Genomic DNA, 18,828 nt, shown 5'->3' on the forward strand with positions numbered 1-18,828 from the left:
TTTTAATTTCTTTGAAATTTATTCATACTAAAAAGAGTTGATTGCCAGGGAGAAATTCTAGTTTCATTCTTTTAACTAAAAATAAATAAACCATCTAGCCTAACTTCTGCTAGAATAAATTCATGCATATAAAGGTTTTTTCTTTTACTATTTCATTAATCACCCAAAACACCTCTGTTTAAATTATAACAAAATATGAGACAAATACATTTATTTTACTAATTAATTGTTTCAAGCAATTCAATTCAAATCATAAATTTTCTAACAAACTCATTTGAATTGAATTCTTTTAATATAATAGAGTTGAATTCTATCATTAAAATAATTCAAAATGAGATGATAAATCATGAACCTATCATTTTCTTTTTACACATGCTCTGGTTTGCATTATTAATAATTTGTAACCTTAAATTCAAAATGAGGGATTTGCATATATATATATAACAACTTTTTTTTTTTTGCAAGCACATTTTCTTTTCAATAAATTTCAACTGATCATTTTAAATCAACATCCATGATTATACAATCAATCCCAGGTCAGTCAAGTTTTATAGTAGCAACCAAATTTCTACACATTTCCAAAATGATGGCAACTGGTAACATGAATAGGTGCAAATCGACTAGACTAGTACAACGAAACTTACAAATATTTCTGCCAAAGCAATTATCATAAAATTCAATCATGCCTGCCTAGAAAGTAGAAAATTTTGAGAGATAATTCTACATTTCTGCATGAATATATGAAATATTTATCCAACATCCAAAAGAACCTCAATCTGTTATATCAAAGCAAAGTTTAGCCTCATCCCAAGGGCCATTTATCTCAAACTTGTATTCTTGAATTTTAATGAGCCAATATGGACACACCACACTTACAAACACCAGCAAAGCCAACAACAAAGCAAAAAGCAAGTGGTGCAACATATAAACAAAAGACAAAGTAACAACAACTAACCCAAAAGAAAACAGAAGATACAAGCGGAAGGAGTATTTCTTAATGCAGAAAGTAACAAATGGAGCAAAAAGAAAGACTTGCAAGGAAAACAACATTATGGCAAAGACAAGTAGCCTTGATGGAAGGCGAGATGCAATGAAAACAGAGGCAACAACAGAAGCATTTAAAGATACACAACTGGTCAAGTTTGGAGGTTTTATAGCCCCAGGTGCTCTTATTGTGGATCCTGAATAGTCATGCAGGAAAAGATGAAGTATGATAAGTGAAACAGTTACAGCCCAAATGGAATCTGAACTTATGGACTTTGTGAGAGTATGATAAATAGGAGCTAACACATATAACCCAGTTGTAAAAAAAGAGATGTTGAGGATATAATGGAAGAGAAGATTCAAAGAAACCATTTCTTTGGTTAGTAGTAGAACAATAAAACCTGATCCAAGCAGGCTCACATCAAGAAGTAAGAGGGAATTCTCATCAAGGATAGACTGCAGGGTGTAAGTCCAGACCAAGCCAACAAGTGCAACAATGCATAGATACTGAGAGATGGAAACTGAGTCTTGCATCACCTTCAGCAAATCCCGTTTTACAACACTAGCATTCATAACCATATCTTCAAGAAAAGAATCATCAGTGTTATTGTCATCAAAACCAGGTTGCATCCCTCCATATGCCACTTTTCTCCATCTAGGACGAGGAGGAGATGAGATCTCACTATTGTTGAAATCCATTACCATTTAACTTCACTATGTTGTGTCCAAGCAACACTTAAATTTCAAGATGATCAACAAAGGAGATATTTGCATTCCACCATTCCAAATTGTGTTTCATTCAGATGATTTGTATAATTCCAAAAACCTGTTTTGTAGCAGCCAACTGAGATTACAATCATTTTATAGGAAAAAGAATAACAAAAAGAAAAGGATGACAATGGGTAGGATACCCACGAAATTAAGTTCAAGTGTCAAAATCTAAGCCTTAAATGTTTAATACTACCCATCCTCATTCCAAGCCTGATTAGAATTCAGGTCTCACCACTCGAGTCCCAATTACTAATACTGCATAAGGCAGGAACTTGTCTATCTTTACATTCTTTTGCTGGAAAATCAATCAAATAACACCATAACCGACGGTAAAACCCAACCCGGAATCAAGACAACACCACATCTGCTTGCAATTTCAAACCTTTAAAGCATTAACTATAGCTTGCTAATTACACAACAACACACAATAATTTCATGAAATAAATTTATATGACACATCAATTGTAGATATAATTACAATCTAATTCAAAAATCTCAAAAAGTTCTGTAAAAATATAATATTTGATATTATATTTCATAATAAAGATTACAACTTATTTATATATAAAAGACGGTATCTAAACAGGAAGGAAAATCAAGTCTATGATTATACAATCCCTAAGATTAAGCAACTAACCCATCTATCAATATTTACTTCCTATATTAATATATTTACTTTCTATAATCTATAACACTCCCCCTCAAGTTGGAGCATAAATGTTAATCATGCTTAACTTGTTATATATATAATCAACTCGTCCCATGCAACTTAGCAGACACCGAATTTGTAAACCAAACTTTTTTCAATAATTGACGTACCCACAAAACTTCACAAACGGTTTTTGCCATGACTGGACATTCAAATTCAGCACTAGAACGGGAGACCACATTTTCCTAGCTTGGTAAAACGCCTTACACACATCATAAATACGATAAGTATTCCCTTTACCAGAATATAGAAAATCCAAATAATGCATTAATTCTTTAACAAATTCAGAATGATTAATAAGACTAATCACCTTACTGTGAATAGAATTTCGAATCCGTGAACAGTACTCGTGACTCTTGAACAGTACCCGATGAACAGTACTCGTGAACAGTACCCGATAAATAGTACTCGTGAACAGTACCTGTTTCTCCAAATGTTACCCTTTATGGATAACCCAAATGAACAGAGTCCTAAATCTTTAAATATTGAGTAATCCAAATGAACAGAGCCCTAAGTCTCCAAATGTTACCCTTTGTGAGTAACCCAAATGAACAGAGCCCTAAGTCTCCAAACGTTACCCTTTATGAGTAACCCAAATGAACAGAGTCCTAAGTCTCCAAACGTTACTCTTTATGAGTAACCCAAATGAACAGAGCCCTAAGTCTCCAAACGTTACCCTTTATGAGTAACCCAAATGAACAGAGCCCTAAGTCTCCAAATGTTACCCTTTTATGGGTAATCCAAATAAACAGAGTCCTAAGTCTCCAAAAGTTACTTTTTATGGGTAGCCCAAATGAATAGTATCAAAAAGACGCATCCACCCAACACCCAAATGGAAAACGAAACACAAATCTGACAAAGGAGCTGCAAGGCGACTTTGGCATCCTCTTTAGGTGAACGGTGAGAGACAAATATTATCCTAGATGGATAACATGAGTCTCCAAAAAGTTAAAACTTGACGAGAGAGAAAAAAATCTCTACAAACTTTGCTCTGATACCATGTAAAAATATAATATTTGATATTATATTTCATAATAAAGATTACAACTTATTTATATATAAAAGACGGTATCTAAACAGGAAGGAAAATCAAGTCTATGATTATACAATCCCTAAGATTAAGCAACTAACCCATCTATCAATATTTACTTTCTATATTAATATATTTACTTTCTATAATCTATAACAAGTTCTAAGAAAAACATAACCAAATCTCAAAAATCTAAATTATTTTGAAATAAATGTTAGTTAAATTAGAGTGAAGATGGTTCAAAGGAAAATGCCTATTGGACCTCTAAATATCTTAATAAACTTTATTAATTAAAGTATAGTCAATAATTGAATTAAAGTTGAAATTTTAATTAAATTAGAGAGAAGATAGTTCAAGGGAAAACGCCTGTTGAACTACCTCTTCTAAAATATTTTAATTTTTTGTTATTACTTTTTAAAATTTAATTAACTTGAAGTAATAAGATTTAAAGGAAAACACCCATTGAACCTTTTTAACTCCTTGTAAAAATGTTATAATTTTTAAAATTTAATTAAATTGGAGAAATGAGATTCAAAGGAAATCGTCTATTGATTCCCGTAACCCCTTCAAAAATATTTTAAATTAATTAAAAAAGAAATTATATAAGTAAAACTATTAAACCACCTTGGAATATATGTTATTATTATTTTTCTCACTAATGCTATCATTATTCATTTTAATAAATGAAATGGTTTATTCCCAACAAGAGAGAAAGCATGACCACAGATAGTTAACAATGTATTTCAATGTAGCAGCACAAAGAACATGCTATCATTTACTGTATTCATATAAACACTTACTTTTAGCAACCACAATTTTCACTATAACCATCATATTCAATGCAAATCAAATAAGAACTAACCTGCCCTTTTGGATAAATTTTACAAAGGTTAATTTCGATTATTATTTTTACAACGCTAACTACTTGTGGAATATTAAGGGAATAAGAAAAAATAGAGCCAACTTGAGACTGTAATATTTATTCAACGGAGATTGCAAATAGAATATTAAGGGATTGCAAACAGACCCAGCAAAACAAACACTAAAAATCAGTGATCAACAACTCCAACCTTGCTTCTAAATACAACAGATCAGTATCACAAGGCAAGGGAGAGTACAAATGACAGGAACACAGCAAGTTCATTTAAACAGATGCGGAAAATCAAACCACATGCCCATTCAAAACAGATAACTCAAATCTATCAATACCCCCATGAAACGGCAGCGCCGACATTTCACTCCCCAGAGCTTCACGAACCCAACAAAAAGAGAACAAGACTTCGGCCATCAATCTTGGACACAGGGAATTGTGATACCAAAATAGGTCTCAAATCAAAAGCATTCAGAACCAAAATAAGGAGTAATCTTTGCATTCAATAATAAAAGCAAAGCTCAAAATGAAATAAATTAATGACAAAATCCATGAACACCGAAATCCCTGACCTAATAGCTGATGTGATGCCGGTGAAAATATGTCGGTGCCTCCTGGAACTGAAATGCAGCGCTGATTTGATGCTGAAATGGGTGTTATGAGAGGATCCGAGAGCAACTACGGCGAGGGAGGTTGGTTTCTGTATCGGACGTCTACTGCTGCGATGGAGCGAGGTTTGAAAAGGAAGGAATCTCTGTATTTTGAGCTGAGAGGAAGGAGAAAAAAGGTGTGGTCTGGTTTCGAGAATGCTTGAGATTTTAGGAGTGTGTCTATGGGTATCGTGATGGCTGTGTGGAGGTCATAGGTAGAGAAATGGGGCTGAGGAAAATGAGGGGAGCTGGATAGATTGGAGCTGCTGTGATGGAGGGAGGCGAAGGGGAATGGCGTGGACAAGGGAAGGGATGGACAACGGTGTTTTTCGTTAAAGGAGGTAACGGTGACAGTGAGGAGCTCAAAGTGAGGATTTCGGGGACTGCTTTTTGGAAGGGTGAAACGGCAGGGTTTGGTGTGTTTAGAGCATGGTTTCAAATCACGGTTCGCGTATCATCACGTAATAATAATTGCTTGTCGCTATATAATTTTTTTTTAAAAAAAATTTTATAAAATTAATAAATATTTAAAAAATATAATAAAAAATAAATTATATAACTAAATAATAATTACAAATATATTAAATAAATATAAAATTTATAAATTTTAAATATCATATATAATAATTAACTTCAATTATTATTAAAATAAATATTTAATATTTATATTATATAAAATAATTTAAAATATGTGAAGAAAATATATTTTAATTTAAAGTTATATTTTTTATATTTATTATTTATTTATTATAAAATTTTAAATTTATATATTTTATATTTATATTTTATACTAATATTTAGTTATCATTTATTATAAATTGCCAGCGTATATAACTCATTTAATAATTAGTATTTAATGATATTAGATTATAATTTTGAATTTTTAAAGTTCTATATTTTTAATTTAGTATTCTAAATTCTAATTATTTTTAATTATATATACACTATAAAATAATTTAAAACTATCTAAAACTTTATAAAAAAATTCAAAATTTATATTCAAAATTTTTAATATAAGTTATTAATATTCTAATTTTTAATTATTTTTATATATATATTCATTTTGAAAGAAAGTGGAATGTTTTAAATATGAAGAAAAATAAATTTTTTTATCTCTAATAATTCATACACTACATTACAAGTAGTATGTTTACAGAATTTTTAAAGATTTTTATCCATCGATAGTTACGGTTTTTATGGTTATTAAATTGCGGCCAATAACAATCATAATTGTTATATAATTTCCATTATTGATATAATTTTTAATTATTATAAAATAACGATCTTAATTATAAGAGCTTTTTAGGAAATTTTAAAATAATGGCAGTTATATAACATAATAGCGGTTATTTAAAATTATTATTTGAAGAGAAAATTGGCCCGACTTGATTAATTGTCTGATTGATTTTTAAAGTTTTCTGCTTGGGTATTTGTAAGGCTTTCAAATCATGAAATGAATGTCTTTAAAAGTGAAAATTGAAGGGTAGATCATTTAGTATATTTTTTTTATTGTTTTTTAATTCAATGGTTAAAAAATTCTCTCGAGTTCGTATCAAACTTTTTATTAGCTGAATTTTAATCACTATCTCTTATGTTTTTTTTTTTTATTATTGAAAATGGCAGAAAATCCACTTAAATAAATTTTAAAAAATAATAATAAAATATAAACATTTTAACTATTTAATCTAAATATTTTTATTTGTTTTCAATAAGAAAATAAAAAATATTTATTTTTTATTAATTAAAATTTTAATTCATTAAAAAATACTATAAATTTACCTATTTTAAATTATTTTAAAAGAATATTTTAACATTATCTTCCATTATAGTAGGTGTATTTTTTTAATTAAAATTTAATTCATTAAAAATACTACAAAATTATTTATTTTAAATTATTTTAAAAAAATACTTTAACATTATTTTTAATTATAAAAAATTAGCTATTATAAAAAAGTTGTAATAACAATTATATTAAACTCTCCTTAATTTTATTAATACATTTTTTTTAAATTTATAGGCTTATATTTTTTAAGCACATTAAATTTTTTTAAAAAAATACTAATACAAATTGTCTTTATATGTTACTTGCAACCAATTTTCATATTTTATAATATCTATACATCTTTTTTATATTTAATTTTACTTAAAATTACATATTTAAATGAATAAGCTGCAAATATTTTTTTATGAAATTAATTAAATATTTTTTTAATTAGAAATATATAAATAAACTTATATAAAATATAATCTAATAATTAATCTATAAGTATTATTTTTTTTAATAAGATAATCGTATAGTGAAAAATAATAAATATATATTATTAATATTTTATATTATTATATATAAACTATAAAATAAAAATATATTTAGATTGTTGGAAAAAAATAATTAATTTTTTTATTATTATTTTAAGCCATATAAAATATATGACATGCAATTTAGAAAGCGACTGCTTTAGAAAAATATTTAAACGTTAATAATTTTTTTAATACACATTGAAATTCATTCATTGCAATGAATGATGATGGGTGAAAATTATCCCTTTCATATCCATCTAGTCTAGTGTTAAAAACAACTTTAATTTTTTTTTTATATATATCACTGATTTCAATGAAAATTATAATAAATTTTATATTTATTAGTTTCTTATTTTTTTAAAATATCTTATTAGCAATTTATCATAATAAATTTCATTATATTTATTATAAAATAATTATATCAATATAATAAAAAATAAAAATTATCATCTTATTAATCTTCTGTTACAACACTTTAAAATCAAATATAAATATTGCATAAAGTACTGACATGTAACAATCAACTGTCTGTTTTCGGTGCGAAAGCCATCTTACATCGGAAGATAATGAAAAATTAAAATTGTATATAATAGCTAATATGAAATTACTGAATAATTTGAATTAATTATTTTGAACAAAGTCAAAAATCTTTTGACTGTTTTATGAAAAAATAAAAAAAAAAAAAACTATAAGAACCAACATTAAAAATTAAAAGCGACTGACATGAATAAAGCATAAGTAATATGTCCATCACATTAGCGATCACATAATGGCGCTTGGCAATTTTGGACCATACTTACTAGAAGAGAAAAACACAAGGTATCACTTTGACAAAAATAAAATCTCTATTACTTTTGTATCAAAAGCACAAAACTACAAATAATTACTTTTATATTTTTGCCTAAAATATATATATGGTTAATCACTAATCCATAGTTTTAAGTGCTTCTAACATGACGTGGCATCCCTAATATACATATATAAGTAATTATAATAAAATTAATAATTTTATAAAATTTATTTAACATTATACCCATTAAAACCCAATTTATCTCACAAACTGAGACTCCGCCAATTTAAGATCCGCCTGTTCAAAAACCTTGTCAATAACTATAACCTAATCCCAAAGGTAATAATTGTTCGCTTTTTCTATATTTAATATATGGTGGACAAGAACCCTTGAGCGAACCCTTAAGCTAACATCAGTCATTTGTAATATAAAAAATCCCACTTTGCCACTTGAAAATGAAGGTATTTAGGAATCAAAATCCATGGTCATAAGCACGACCAGACAGAAATTAATCCATCATTTATATAACTATCTGTACCAAATTAAGTATGAAGGCAGCAGGCAGTACCATGCAAAGCTCTTATTTGAGGAAGGATGTTCAGGCATAAGGATCATTCACTCCTCAACCTTGAAAAATGTATAGGATAGAATTATATTGTTAATTCCATCCATTCTTGGATCTGTTTCGAATTCTGGGTCAATATAAAAGAATACCTGCAGAAAAGATCATCGACTAATTGCATCAAGCGTTCAAACATCTACTTGATGCACAATAACTACACATAACTTAATGATGGATAATCACTACTCACAGGCATATCAATTTGCTCCCCAGGAAGAAGACGCTGCTCCTCAAAGCAAAAGCATTGTATTTTATTGAAGTACACGGCAGCCTGCAAAGAGTTACAAACTAATGCTGAATCTGTCATGGAACAAGGTGTAACAGTAAGCCAGAACTAGAAAATAGAGGGAAAAAAGTGCTATAAAGAATCATCAGGAGGAAAGGGATGAGAAAGCAGAGATAGATAGAAGAGAAACCAGAGAAGAGAAGAACTATATTTTGTTATTGATCATTGAATGAATATCTACATACAAGTGTTTCTGTTTTCTTACACCTCTTGAAAACTGTTTCTAACATCTATAACTGTTTCTCTAACTATCGAACTTGTTTTCCCTCCAAAGTCACTACCCTCCTAACCTTCCTGTATGTAACAATACCCCCTTCCATGACTGCATTCTTGTCCTCAAGAATGCTCAAACTCAGCTGGAAGTTGGTCCATTGAATAAGATGAGGGAAAACTTGCTGATACAATCTTTGACAGCAACTTGGAGAGTCCTTTGATAAACAAACAGTTGCAACAAGTGCATGATTTTCTTTCCGTCTTCTCATTTCAGACTCATTCTCTGAGTAACAAATGATTGCAGCATCTAACAAATTTTCTTCCTCTGCCTTCTAATTTCAAACTCAATCTCCTTGAGAAATACATGAATGCAATATCTCAACTATAATGCATTCTACCAACATTTACTTAATACACACGAGATAAACATCTTCAATGTGACCATATGATGAAAGATGTCCCTCAACTTTCTTTTCTGTAGCTTGTTTGTCCATTGACCCAACACCTGCCAACATCTTGAATAGAACCTACTCCTCCAGGCACAGTCTGTCGATTGTGCAAACCTCTGATGGCCATATCAGCTTCTTCAGCAGTTGATACGTAGCCATGCAACAAACTTAATTATCAAAGTTTCCAACATTTTCATCAGCAAGCTTGATATCCATGTCACAATGAATTCCAAAATGTATTGCAGGATTTGAATTGATTGAAGTCTGACTAGAATTAAATTTCTCATCACACTTTTGTTCAAGATTGAGCCCAGTTCTCTCATCAAAATCAGCTGTCTTCCCATCTTGAATTGATATGGCTAATCCATAGTCCTTGCTCCAAGATGCATCAGATATTTCTTTATTGGAATCTGAACTGGCCCTCTTGCTAACACATCACTAATAGTCACTTGATCCATAACATTTTCCATATTTCTTTGAACTAAACCTTCCAATGCTAATTCATGGTTCTCACTCCAAGTACATCAGATCTTTATTGGAATCTGAACTGACCCTTTTGCTTATATATTATTAATAGGCACTTGATCCATATGATTTTCCATAGTTCTTTGAATTAAACCTTCCAATTTCCCCATTTTTTCTTGAAATGGTATTTCCAACTTCTCACTTTTTTATCCAGCCTCTCCTAGAGTCTTTTAAATGCCCCATCGATAGTGTCACACATGGCTTGTTCTAATCCCAGCAGCTTTTGTTACCAAGATTGGTGTCCCACAATAAGGAAAAGAAAGGAGAAGAACAATTAAGGAAGAATAAGAATTTCAAGGAAAATCGCCAAGGAAGTTCCAGAAATAGAAAGAAAATAGAAAAAGAAACCAGAATGGATATAAAAAGGTAGCTGAAACAGGAAGCTGAAGCAAGATCAGCCTTGTAACAGTAATTCGGAGCAAGATTAGAAGCAGAAACCTAGAATTGCCTGAAGAAAAGATTGAATGTGAAAAGAACTGAGTTTTATAGATTCAAGAACTTAAAGAGAGAGAATAAAGACCTCATTCTTGGAAAGAAAGAAGAAGAGAAATCAAGGAAAATAATTTTGAGGAAAATCAAGAAATTAGAAATTGAAAAAAAGCAGAAGATGAAGCAGAGAATCTCACTAAAGGAGAATAATATAGAGAGTTTATCAAAAGTTACAAGAGAGACAAAAGAAGAAGAAAAATAGAGGAAGGAACCAAAGGAGAAACCTGGAAGTTGGAAAGAAAGCTTGGGATCTCGACTCATTTGCAACTCCTATAAATTCATTTAAAAGCAAAGCATGGATTTAAAATCGTCACGGTCACAGGTAAAGTAAACAGGCCTTTAATGACAGTAATGTAACAATAACGGCCTATCGCTATGAAGATTTTCTTAAAAAATTTGCAAAACTCATGAAATGAAGAGATATTTAAAGATAAGCATTAACACATCAAATAAAGACATCCAACCCATCGTTGTTAGACATCTTTAATAATATTTAATTTATAGCTAAAATAACAATATAGAGAATATAAATAGTAAAGAATAATTCTTCATACTGTAAATTTGACAAAAAGGATTTGGCATCCAACATTATTTTCTTTATTAAATAAGTAAAAACAATGCCAAAAAACAAAGATAAATAACTCAAATTTTATAAGGTATAAATGTATAGAATTAGAAAGATAGTTGATGATCTTAAGTGAAAAGAAGTAAGACATTTATAGATAGATAGTTAACTTTCGATGGAAATTTGAGAAAAGTAATACAACAGCATAGAACTTCCCAATCTAGGAAAAAAATGAGTTGTTGCCCAATATGGCCTAAAAAAGATAAGGTAACAGACTGTTACCATTACTTGATGGTAAACAATGGCCATTACCATTATATAAAAGCCGTTACAGGAAAAAATTTTCTCACCCTTTAAATGATGGGTGTAAGGGTAATGGAAGGGTCAAAAACCTACAAATAATGACCTTTATTTAAAACCATGAAGCAAAGCCCATCCTCAAGCAGAGCTCTGATACCACTGTCATGGAAGTAGATTACAGTAGCTATAACCAGAGAATAGAGAGAAACAGTACCAAAAAGAATCAGGAGGAGGAAAGAGATGAGAAAGTGGCGCCAGAGAGAAGGGAAAGAACCAGAGAATGAGAGATGTGTTTTGTTATTGATCATTGAATGAATCTCCAATAGGTAAATGTTTGAATCTCTATAGGTAAGTGTTTCTGTTTTTATGCAACTCTGGGTAACTGTTTCCAACATCTGTAATTGTTTTTCTAACTATTGAACTACTTTTCCCTCCAAAATAACTACCCTCCTAATCTTCCTGTATGTGACAGAATCTTCATGAAAAGCATAGCCAGCAAACACAAGTGGTACTTAACATTCTAACCTCTTGCCTTTTATTTATAAGAACTTCACAAGTATAGCATACAGTGAATGGAGTATAGTCAAATTATGGGAATGCAAATAATCTAATTCCATTTATATTATAAGCCTGGTGCACCATATCATTAGAGTGAAGTGGTGCTCTCAACCATAAAAATATAATATATCAGAAAAAAGGTAAAATTGGATGGTTAGATTTTTTTTTATTGCCTCATTTCAACACATAACCAACAAATAAAAATCAAAGAACCCATCTTATTAATTGTTAATGTGCCAATCATAGAATAATTTACCCATGCATGTCAATATTAAAGCTGAATGTTACGAAAGAATAGCATAGTATATGCATGGAAATGAATCATAGTAGTTAAGAAGTATCCAAAGATACACATGCATTCATGTAAAGTTGACCAGTTAGTCTGATTTGACAGTGTTGTTATCAGTGTTGTCTACATAGGCTGACTGAATACGTGAAAAGATCATCGAGTCAGTTTGGCAAATCCATAGATTCTGTCAAAATGGAAGATTAAATGACATATGAACTCGGCAAATTAGCAGATAGTTGAGATATGGTAGAACAGCTGTAGTTCGTTAAAAAAAAAAAAAGTTTGTTAAAAAACTCAAGCAGAAAAAAAAGAGCACTCACATGAAAGTTGCTGAGAATGCAAACAGAAGCACATACAATCTTTGTGCATTCTTTGTTCAAGAATTAAGCATAAAACCCAATAGGTGAATATTATAATTAGCTCAAGGTTTCAAATGCGGAGAGCTGCTAAAGGAAGAAAAACTTTAGGAAGATGTCAATAAAATGAGGCTTTAACTACCACAGCTCTGGCTATAAAAAAGAAAGATGGAAGCATGAAGCTATCTCTTCCAAACTCCAAAACACTTCCAAACTACCATTTTATTGCTCTAATTTATAATTAGCTCACCACATCATGAGCTAATATATAATTAGCTCGCCATATCATGAGCTAATTGATAGATCAATATAGTTCATTTTCTGGAGGTAGTTTCTCAGCTTTTAGAGTGGCTTTTGTATGTTAGGTTGTTTCTTGAGTCTCTTATGACTAGCTTTCCATAAGTTTCCAGGCCAAATATTTAAATCTGGTTGATGTAGAAAAGCTATTGAAGGGTTATTCCATTATTTGAATCACACAAAACAAATTTAGAACAAAGAATATATAATTGTAAGAGAAAACAAAAACAGTAACCAATTTTAGAACAAAGAATATATGATTGTAAGAGAATAAAAATCAGTACCCTCATAGGGGTCACATTATATGTAGATACACCAGTTATTGGGGTTGAACTTCGGTTCTCAGCCGTATAAAATGCAAGAGCACTCTCTCCTGGCTTTACCTTCACCTGAATGGAAGAAAATAATACAAGTACGCAAGTAAAATAGAAAGTACCTAGTTAGTTCTTACTTCTTAGAAAATAAGTTATAGGCAAAAGGGAACCTCTCTTTGAGTAGGGATAAACTTCCAAGGCATTCCATCAGCCACATCGGCATTAAATTGCACCACGATATCCCTGCACAAAATAGAGACACAAGTCATGAGAATTCAGGAAAACTCACATTTTTCTTTTCAAAAAACAAAGTGAGGGAGTTTCACATCAAAGCGTCCAAGTGTCCAAGAAATGCAAGGGACTAACCTCAGAATGCTTCTAAGGCATATGAAGAATAGTCATGCTGAGTATAATTTTAATCCCAAAAGTGAACAAATCGTTTAATGCATACATCCTGTTATGAGTACTAAAAAGCTTAGAGTTTAACGAGGAAGATAAATGTACTTGGTAGAATCCATGAATAGAAGGGACTTTTGACCAGCGAATACAAAATAAAGTACCCCAGGAAGAGTAAGGTTCTTTCACAATAACAATCGACATGCATTCTAAAAACAATAAAAACAGGGGGGGGGGGGGGGACCTAAGGGTAACTAACAATTTATGGCTGAGCTTACAACAATGACATGAAATTTAGCCTTTGTTTTGAACGAGGTTTTAAAAATTAGTGCGGAGGTTTTTCAAGGTATCAAATCTTTAGATCTATATTTGGTAGAACCCATGGTTTTTACGAAGAAATAAAGATTTTCAAAAATCTCCAGAAAACTTGATTTTCCATCTCATCAAATTAGTTGGTTGAGAAAATTTCCTCTTTAAGATACTCCACATGACTTACCTTACTTTAAGAGCAGGAACAAATGCTAGCATACACAAGCAAAATGATGATGAGTTGATTACACAAGAAAAAGGTATCTCAGAATTTTGACTGAATTTTCTGAAGCATTTATATTATGATAATCATTACCATTACGCCAATTAGAAACAATCTCACCAAAAGACAGAAAGGTATCTTAAAAATTTAATGCCCCAAAAAAAGGAAAGAAAGGAACCTTGTGGTGACAGTTCCTTCTTTACCATGGCGTGCAATCTTCTCTTCAACAGTCTGAAAACCCACAAGACAAATGATCAAATAATCAGAAACAAAAGAAGAAGAAATGTGAAAAAAGAGAAATTTAAATAAAAGGAAATTAAAAAAAAAAAGAATAAACAAAACCTCCCGACGCTGAATGGTCCCTCCATAGCCAGTAGCTTGGCAGAACCTTCTATAAAGAGGAACAGCAGCATAAGTACACCCAATCATGACAGCAACCACACCCGTTAGATATATCAGCATTTTTCTTGATTTCCGTTCTGCACTAGTAAAAGTTTGGTAAGTAGCGAAATGCCTCTTCCTACAACTATTATCAAGCCAACGACCGATTGGTGGCGTGCTAACTTCAAATCTTGGCACAGGAACCCGGTGATGACCGACAAAACTCGACCAATTTTGTGGAGTGCTGATGTTCTTGTACCTGTTGGCTCCGCTAAAATCATGGGCCCTATTTATTTAAAAAGAACAGTTGTCTGATATAAATCGAAAGAAAGGTAGTGGGATATATCTGATTGAACTCAGCTAAGGGGCAAACCTTGGTTGAAGAGGATGACATTTTAGTACAGATTTGATGTGAGGAATTCTTCTAGCTCTTGCGAGACTTAACCATGACATGTCTGCAGAGATTTGAACAACAATTTTTCACAAAGTACAAAATTTGAGGCGCATTCAATGTGGTGTTTGGGTGCTGTAAAAGTGAAAGAACATCGATAGGGTACAACATGAAAAAGCAGGAATTCAGGACTGTTCACATTTTGAATGTACCGAACCCAATTTCTCTTCATTACACAAGGAAAGTCTTAAGCTGTCGTGGATTAGTTATGGCCTATTTTCTTTAACCTAGAATTATCGATAGAATGCCACCGAGTAGGGTACTCATGAATTTTTGGGTACCCAAACTCAAATGTGTTTATGCATACAAATTATCCAAACCTGTTTAGAAATTACACTCCACTATCCATATCCGCCCCAAACCCATTTAACATTACCTGCATACTACCCAGACCCAATTAAAATCTAACTAATTTTGCTGAAATGTTGGTCACAAAAATGGATTCACAGGTCCAAATACCCAAAACTGAACCCCAAAATATAGATAGGTAAAAAAGTTTAGATCTCAAACCAGAAAATGGTATAGCCCTAACAACCACATTAATGGAATTTAGGGAGCACAAGCAGCATTGTTGCATATGCGATGGACCAAACATCTCAATAGATCTCAAAAACCTATTTCAAACATACATACAAATCTCAAACCATAAATTTTGAGAAACTCTCAATATATTCACATATACACAGAAGTCTCAAACTATAAATTTTTGAAACTTCAATATATTTTCATATACCCACAGGTCTCTAACTATAAATTTCAGAAACTCTTAGTATATTCACATATAACAACGAATCTCAAACTATAAATTTAAGAAACTCACAATATATTCACATATGCCCACAAATCTCTAACTACAAATTTCAGAAACACTCATCACATATACACCCAAATCTCTAACTATAAATTTCAGAAACTTTCAATATAGTCACATGTAGTTATATACACACAAATCTCAAACCAAAAATTTCAGAAAACTCAAATCTCTAGAACTTCTCAAAACCTGTGTTAACTGAGGAAGAGATGGCGAGCAGAAGCACTGGCCAGCAGTGAGAAGCAGAGGATGGAGGAGCAGCAGAGGAGCAATGGAAGCTGGACGAGCACGCCGAGGGAGAGACTGGACCAGCAGAGGGACGATTGAAGAGCAGCACCGGCGTGAGGGACGCCTTCACAATGGAGGAGCAGAACCAGATGACTGAACGATGGAGAAGTAAGGACACAGCAAGCTGAGGATGAAAAGAAGCTAGAATCTAGACCAGTGGCTGTATATTGTGTTTTGACATTTTGAGAGAGAAGGGGTTAAGGACTTACTCTCTGTTGGGATGAGCTGTTGGAAGGTAAATTAATGGAAAGATAAAAAGGAAGGCCTAAGTCTAGGGAGGTAAAGAGATAGACTACCTACGAATTTGAAGTTACCCAAACCGAACCCGTTTATAAATATAATTCACAAACCTGTTTAGCATTTTAATTTCAACACCCGAAGCCATCTCAAACTGTTTAGTATTTTAATTTCAATACCCACATACTACCCGAACCCCTATTTTTCTATTTCAATTCAATAGCAAAAAGAAACATCCTACACCTTAATACTGGTACCTATATTTTGTCTATGCAGCACAATAAACATTCTACATCTCTTCAAATTGAAGCAAATAGATTCATGTAGAATGTCCAAAACTTCTGGCCAATAACTCTCCATAAGGATTGTTCAATAATGTTCAACAAACTGAAGAGATTAGAATAACTATTTCTAGATTTTTTGCAAAGAGAGATGAGAAAACTAAGATACAACAGCAGGCTTAATCAATTTCAAGAGTTAATTTTATTGGTAATAATTTCTTTAATATATTTTTTGTCAGGTGCTTTTCAATCTTTCAACCAAAAGTTCTCAATCCCATAACAAATAACCAGGTTCAACAATATCTAAAGCAAATCAATTAAAATGGAAGGACTTCACACCATTCAGATTGCAACAAACAACAAACCCTTACCCAACCACACTAAACAACTGCCATTTAGCAAGTATTCCAATCTTGCAAAGTAGCATACGATTACCAGACTTCAAATTCATTGAACCAGTCCAATGACTAAAAATCAATCAAACAAGACATATTCCACTTGAATAAACTTGACTAAAAATCAATCAAATAAGACATATTCCACTTGAGTAAACTTACTGGTTAACTTCAGAGTGTGGGCATGCAGTTGGCGTGTGGCGCGACGGCGGGGCGTGGCTGCAAACGACAGTCGTCGGTGGCTCACGAGCGCGAGATGCAGAGCTGAAATGCAATGAAATGGCGAGGTATGGCTGCAAACGACCGTCGTCGGTGGCTGAGGAGCACGAGATTCAAGGTGAGATGCGGCGGAATGACGAGCCGTGGCTCACAGGCGATCGTCGAAATGCACGATGCGACGGTGGGCCTCCAGCGATGTCGACCGGTCTCTAAAAGGCGATGGTGAATGGCTATGCAGTGCGATGCGACAGAAGCATAGTTTGGGTGATTTGGGAATTAGGTTATTATTATTAGTTAGGTTATTATTAATTACACATCAAAACCACGTAGTTTTGATTAAAACTACCCAATTTTAATGAAAATGTATTTATTTATAATTAATTAATTATATAATTTAATTAATGGGTTATAAAAGTATTTTTTATATAATTAGAAGATTTCATTTAAAATTATATTATTTTAATTAAAATTATAAATTTTAGTAATAATTATATAAATATATTAACGATGATTAATTAGATATTTATAGGAGTATTTAGTTTAAAAATTTTTTTATAATTATACTTCAATTTTAAAAAGTATCTAGTTTTACAACTCAATTTATCATGTAATACTATTTGAATAATAATATTAAATATTACTTATTATTATTTGTGATTTCTAAAAATATAATTTTTAATTATTTATAGTATTGATATAGAACTGATTAGACTCCATTAGGAGTTTTAAAGTTAAAGTTTTTAACCAATAATATTTAGTTAAGATGAAATTTAAAGAGAAATGTTAGAAACCAAAAACTTTTATTGATAATTATTATTTTTAATCAATAAAGTTTTGATACTTTAACCAATAATGCTTAGTTAATACACATTATCTTCCTACTTAATTATTATTAATATACTTTAATAATTATTATCATCTTTCATATTATATGCTTAATTATATAAAAGAAAAATTATAATTATACTTTAATTTTAACAAGTATATAATTTTCACAACTCAATTTATCATGTAATATTATAATTTTAAGAAATATTTATTATAATAGTTAATATTAGTTATTTGTAATTATATTTTAATTTTAAAAAATACTTATTATAATAGTTATATACAAAAAATTTTATAATTATACTTTAATTTTAAAGAATACTTATTATAATAGTTAATCTTAGTTATTTGTGATTTTCAATAGTATAATTTTTAAGTATTTATAATAGTTTAAATTTTATAACCTTACAGTTATTTTTACTTTTTCAATAATGTATGAACTTATTCATGAGCTTACTTAACGAATTAGTTCACAAGTTTATGTAAACGATATTACTCACGAGCCTATTTAACGAGTCTGTTCAACGAGCCAGCTCGCTAGCCTGCTCAACGAGCTAACTCGCGAGCCTGCTCAACGAGTCAACTCGCGAGTCTGCTCAACGAGTCTGCTCAACTAGTCAACTCGCAAACCTAAAAGCGAGCC

At 31.2% G+C, this 18,828-nt stretch overlaps 2 protein-coding genes across 4 annotated transcripts; both read right to left on the reverse strand.

The window, feature by feature from the left end:
* Positions 1 to 546: 546 nt before the first annotated feature.
* LOC110604310 (phosphatidylinositol N-acetylglucosaminyltransferase subunit C) lies at positions 547 to 5,417 on the reverse strand. Its single transcript, XM_021742481.2, has 2 exons — positions 4,938 to 5,417; positions 547 to 1,810 (listed from the first exon to the last, which is right to left on the reverse strand). The coding sequence occupies exon 2, from the start codon at positions 1,687 to 1,689 to the stop codon at positions 772 to 774; it is 918 nt and encodes a 305-aa protein (XP_021598173.1). The 5' UTR covers positions 1,690 to 1,810; positions 4,938 to 5,417; the 3' UTR covers positions 547 to 771.
* A 3,075-nt stretch (positions 5,418 to 8,492) lies between these two features.
* On the reverse strand, positions 8,493 to 17,635 carry LOC110603701 (cytochrome c oxidase assembly protein COX11, mitochondrial). Of its 3 annotated transcripts, none has more exons than XM_043951830.1 (8): positions 17,301 to 17,633; positions 15,049 to 15,130; positions 14,637 to 14,946; positions 14,473 to 14,525; positions 13,537 to 13,609; positions 13,337 to 13,441; positions 8,916 to 8,996; positions 8,493 to 8,817 (listed from the first exon to the last, which is right to left on the reverse strand). In XM_043951830.1, exons 2-8 carry the CDS (start codon positions 15,126 to 15,128, stop codon positions 8,719 to 8,721), a joined length of 801 nt encoding a protein of 266 aa, XP_043807765.1. In that variant the 5' UTR covers positions 15,129 to 15,130; positions 17,301 to 17,633; the 3' UTR covers positions 8,493 to 8,718. The 3 variants fall into 3 exon arrangements, with proteins under 3 accessions (XP_043807765.1, XP_021597239.1, XP_021597241.1); XM_021741547.2 differs by having other exon boundaries at positions 14,637 to 14,961; positions 17,301 to 17,631; XM_021741549.2 differs by lacking the exon at positions 13,337 to 13,441 and having other exon boundaries at positions 13,504 to 13,609; positions 14,498 to 14,525; positions 14,637 to 14,961; positions 17,301 to 17,635.
* Between the last annotated feature and the right edge of the window lie 1,193 nt (positions 17,636 to 18,828).

This window comes from Manihot esculenta, chromosome 16 (assembly GCF_001659605.2).
Source record: "Manihot esculenta cultivar AM560-2 chromosome 16, M.esculenta_v8, whole genome shotgun sequence".
Lineage (NCBI taxonomy): Eukaryota > Viridiplantae > Streptophyta > Magnoliopsida > Malpighiales > Euphorbiaceae > Manihot > Manihot esculenta.